At 33.2% G+C, this 5,034-nt stretch overlaps 1 protein-coding gene across 3 annotated transcripts; it reads left to right on the forward strand.

The window, feature by feature from the left end:
* The first annotated feature begins 304 nt into the window (after positions 1–304).
* LOC107918285 (co-chaperone protein p23-2) lies at positions 305–4,532 on the forward strand. Of its 3 annotated transcripts, XM_016847813.2 has the most exons (6): positions 305–519; positions 936–1,119; positions 2,262–2,421; positions 3,087–3,118; positions 3,531–3,576; positions 4,334–4,532. In XM_016847813.2, exons 1-6 carry the CDS (start codon positions 515–517, stop codon positions 4,366–4,368), a joined length of 462 nt encoding a protein of 153 aa, XP_016703302.1. In that variant the 5' UTR covers positions 305–514; the 3' UTR covers positions 4,369–4,532. The 3 variants fall into 3 exon arrangements, 2 of the variants coding, with proteins under 2 accessions (XP_016703302.1, XP_040964773.1); XR_005922820.1 differs by lacking the exon at positions 4,334–4,532 and having other exon boundaries at positions 3,036–3,118; XM_041108839.1 differs by lacking the exons at positions 3,531–3,576; positions 4,334–4,532 and having other exon boundaries at positions 3,049–3,113.
* Positions 4,533–5,034: the final 502 nt, after the last annotated feature.

The raw sequence follows: 5,034 nt of genomic DNA on the forward strand, positions 1-5,034 counted from the left end.
TATAAAAATTAACTTACCAAAAGAAATATTTTATAATTTTTCTATAATTTTTATTTTTATCATTTTTCACCATATGCCACGCTGTGTTACGATACATGATGATTTTAACTAAAAAAAACAGAGGATGATTAATTCTAACGGCCAACCGTTAAAGTTAATGGTTAAAGGATATTTTTGATGTATTTTATAATTTTTGTACAATTTTACAATTTTTTTATATTTTTTATTAAATTTAATGTTTTTTAAAAACTAGAGATTTTTTTAAAGATTTAAGTCCTTTACAACCTAATCCTTTATTAACAAAAAAAAAAGTTTTATATTCTAGAAAACATTATTCTATATTTTCTGTTCTCGAAACATAATAAAACCCTTCCATTTGACCGGCTTGACCAACGATTGAGCTCGGTTTGAAGCTTCGGAAATTCGTTGAGCCCTACTCTTATCTTCCCTCAAACCCTCTTTCTTTTTATTTTTATTTTCTACTGTTTTACTCTCTTGCTTCAAGTACCCAGATATGAGGTTCTGTAGTTTTTTTTTTCTTTCTGTCTGATTCTTATAAAATTTCCATCATGTTTTCTTTTTACTGTTTCATCCTACTTTTCCCTGCCAAAAGATTTTCTAAATATTTTATGCCTCTGATAAAAAAAAAAGAGAAAAAAATGTTATTCTAAACTTGTTTTGATTTTTAAGAACAAATCCAGTGCTTGATTTTCCATGTAAAAGATCTTTTTGGTAAAAAAAATTGTAGATTTCGCAACCATTTTAGGCTTTTCTTTCTAGTTCTTGCTATATAATACATTTAAAAAAAAGTGGGTTCATTTTATTTGATTTCTTATTTATGGGTTAAAATTACTTAGTTGCTTTGTGCTTTACATGGAAATTGATATATGTTGTCTTTGATGATCTTAAAACTGTTTGTTTTGTTTTGTTCTCAGTCGTCACCCGGAGGTTCTTTGGGCTCAGCGCTCTGATAAGGTATATCTTACGATTTCTTTGCCTGATGCGAAAGACATTTCTGTTAAATGTGACCCTCAGGGGCTGTTTAGCTTCTCTGCCATGGGAGTGCAAGGAGAATCCTTCGATTTCAGTTTGGAGCTTTTTGGTAAAATAGTTCCGGAGGTGAGTTTTTGTATCTTAGATGCTCATTTTCGTTCTTCATTGGTAGCATAAAGTTCTTGCTTGTCCTTCTTGTAAGTTATAATAGATTTCTTTCCTCGACTTGGGTGTGAGTGTTGAAATGGAGTTGTGACATAGTTTCCTCATGCGTGTCTCTCTGAAAACATCTTGCAAGGTTTTTAGAACTGGACCAGTGATATAACCAGTCAGACCATGATTCCCGGTTCAACCGGCACATTCAGTTTAATTAAATAAATATTAAAAATTCAGTTTAAACAGCATTGGGAAAGAGTGGAGTTTGTGAAATGGTTCATGTTATCTATCATAACATGAGGCTGATAAGAGAGTTTGGATCTCACACTTCGATAATGACTTTAGTCTTCTAGAAGTCAAAAGCTGCAGATTGAAGGAAAATCAAGAATTGAGCCTAATTTGTAGATTAGATCTTTGACCTGTTTCTTATTAGAAGCAAAATACAAGCATTTTGAATCGAGATCTTAAACAAGTGCCATTAAGAAAGTTTGGATCTTGCATCTTCTTGAAGGCAAAAAGCTGAATATTGAAGGAAGGAAATCATGAAGTTGAGCCTAGTTAGTGGCTTTGATCTTTGGGCTGTTTCTTATTTGAAGTGAAACACAAGCATCTCAAATTGAGATATTGTAGCTTTTGTTTAAGATGCTCAGAGTTGAATGCCATTGGTGAAAAACTAAATTATTGAAAAACCAGCAAACTGGTGACATGCGAGGATGCAAGGTTGTCTTGAAAATGTCCCTGAAAGTTTATCACAAACGGAAATTTTCTTCTATTGCTTTGTAGTAACTACTATTTTTGTTTCTATATATTCCCTTTTATTCACATTTTATCATTTGAATCTCAAATTGAGATATTGTAGCTTTTGTTTAAGATGCTCAGATTTGAATGCCATTGGTGAAAAACTAAATCATTGAAAAACCAGCAAACTGGTGACATGCGAGGATGCGAGGTTGTCTTGAAAATTTCCCTGAAAGTTTATCACAAACGGAAATTTTCTTCTATTGCTTTGTAGTAACTACTATTTTATTTCTATATATTCCCTTTTATTCACATTTTATTTAAGAAATTCCTTTAGACTTTCATTCAAAAGAAATATTTTGCTCATGTTGCAGGGTTGCAAAACTAATGTTGGGTTAAGGAATATAATATGCTCAATCATGAAAGAAGAAAAAGGGTGGTGGAAAAGATTGTTAAAGTCAGAAGAGAAACCCGCGCCTTACATCAAGGTTGATTGGAACAAATGGTGCGATGAAGACGATGAAGATCCAAATTGTAAGTTCTTGAATAATATATTTTAGTTTTTAATCTATTAACTTCTATTTGTATGATGTGCCTTGTAAACTTTTCACTCTTGCTTATTTCTAAGAATCTAGATTGTTTCTAGATGATACACTTGCTTGTGTGTTGGGTTTTTCATTACAACATCGGTGAAACATTTATAATATCAGTTTACAGTTTCATTCTCTTCATCTATGCCTTTCCAGCCTACATTTTTGGGAAATGGTGTTTGTACATTTATAATTTAGAAACCCCATGAATATTCTTATTTTCTGTTGATGCTTGTATAATTAAAAATCACCCTGTTCTGTCCTCTGACACCTAAGTTATTTGAAGTTTATCTTATGTTGGCTCCGACCCACGAGTCTGACATATATTTGGACATGGATATGGGGGTATAAATGTCCCAAGATCCTCCGAATACATGGAGAAACTTTTGAAAAATTAAACATACCTATGATTGACACATACCTGTGTTTGAAACTCACACTGAGTCCGAATAAGATTAGGTTTTATCATGTGATCTTAATGCTGAGCATTACTTGTCTATTCTAACAATTTTTCTCTACCTAATGGTCGATCTGATTAATTCTATTATCGTTGTATAGAATTCATATTTAGGTTATTGATCTGACTGGAGTTTTTTGGGTCCTTGGCAGCTGATTTGGCCTCTGATGACGATGATGCCACGGTAAGTGGCTTTCTGTTCCATGATGTGAAATACAGTTGATATGGGATAAAATGATGGCATATTTGAAGTTAACCGTTAAATCCAAAATTTCTTGCCGAGAAACAAAGGGAAAGTCTTTTCTTGGCTGTCAGGCAAATTATAAAGTTCCTAGAAGGACTTAAAAGTGTAATGCTAGTATTTTTGAATGGCTTAATATATCCTTGCATCCTTCAGTTATAAGACAGATAAAAGCCTAAGATCCCGAGAACATCTAATCATAGTCCCGACCATCATTCTTTGCCATTCTTGATAATTATTAAGAGGAAAGCCAAAAACTTTAACTTGTTGTCCCTACATTTAAATTGGTAGAGACATTTGCAATTCTTCATAATTATTGACTAACCATTTGATGTGAATTTGTTTCTTTTTGCAGTATGTTGGTCAAGAAGAAGAAAGCAGCGATGATGAAGGATTGCTGTGTGAGTTAGACAACTTGATTGCTTCCTGAAACTATTAAATTGAATTGCATTCTGAAGACATAAGCCTGTATTATTCAGGGTACAATTTAAGGTTCTGACATCCTTCTCAGGTCATACAATAGAAATAAGCCAAACGTTCAAAATGATTGAATTCTTTAGAGAATTAGAGAAGTTGTTAGTGAAGAGTTAAGAGAATTCTTTAGCACTTACATTTTCATATGGTCTAGTTTACGTGTTTCCCCTGCTAAGGCAATCTATGAACAAATCCCGACTGGGGAGTCAAAGTACTTAAGACCTGTTTAACAGGGGAGAGGGTGGTAGGTTGGGTTAGTGTTCTAAGTCCGACTTGCCAAGTATTCTATGGAAAGGAGCGGCTTCTTTGACATTCCAAAAGTTGGTAGTGAACAGTTGGAGAATTCTTTATCACTTACATTTTCATCTGGTTTAGTTTACTCATTACCCCTCTAAGGCAGCCCTAGTTGCATGACAAACCCCGGTTGCATTTATTCTGCATTTAATCAAGTAACTTGTAATTCTACGTACTTAAAAACCAGTTTAACAACAGGGGAGGGGGTGGGTTTGGTAAGTTCCGAGTCTGACATGCCAGCAAGGCTAATCAAGTTATGTGGAAAAGGGAGTGCTCTTTGACATCCCAAAAAGTTGTTACTGAAATAATTCGAGATTTCTATGATACCATGTTTTTCTTGGTTAATGTTTTTTGCATCACATTTCTAATCTCTATTCTTCCGAATTGCAGATCTTCCAGATTTGGAAAAGGCAAGAGGAAACTAAGTAACAAATCCTAACTAACCATTCAAAAGTTGAAGGTACTAAGCTTTTCTTGGTAGCTATCCTATTTCATGTGGAATTATATATGTATAATTTGTACTTGAAAGTAAGGTTAACCGCGGATTAAGAGCGCTAAATAATAGTGCGTATGTTCAACTTTTTCCTTATATTTTGGATGGTTATAGTCTCATATAGATCTCTAAATTTATTTCGGGTACTTAAATAACAAGTCTTTGGATAACACAGCAGTAGTGATTGTTTGCAAATTACAACATTGTTTGATCGTTCTCTTGATATATTAGGCTTATAGCCTTTTGATTTTGACAATCAAAGCTAAGGATATTAAAGTTTTTGGAAAAAAAACGAGTTTAATTGATTGATTGTATACTAGGTCGAATTGAGTTCAGCTCGGATGATAAAAACCGGAATATTGTTCTACATTATTGCAGCTCTAATGTTCCATTCTTATGCTAGGAGTTGGATTGCATTTTGTCTTTATGTTAAAAAAATTATTCATTTCTATTGTTAAAATTTGGTCATTTCAGGTTTACATGATGTACATGTGGCATGTCATGTGCCATATTTGGTTATACTATCAACTATATCAGTTTTTAGAAGTAAAACTCAATGTTTTTAAACCAAATTGGTGGTCGAATGGTCAAACTATCG

This window comes from Gossypium hirsutum, chromosome D13 (genome assembly GCF_007990345.1).
Source record: "Gossypium hirsutum isolate 1008001.06 chromosome D13, Gossypium_hirsutum_v2.1, whole genome shotgun sequence".
Lineage (NCBI taxonomy): Eukaryota > Viridiplantae > Streptophyta > Magnoliopsida > Malvales > Malvaceae > Gossypium > Gossypium hirsutum.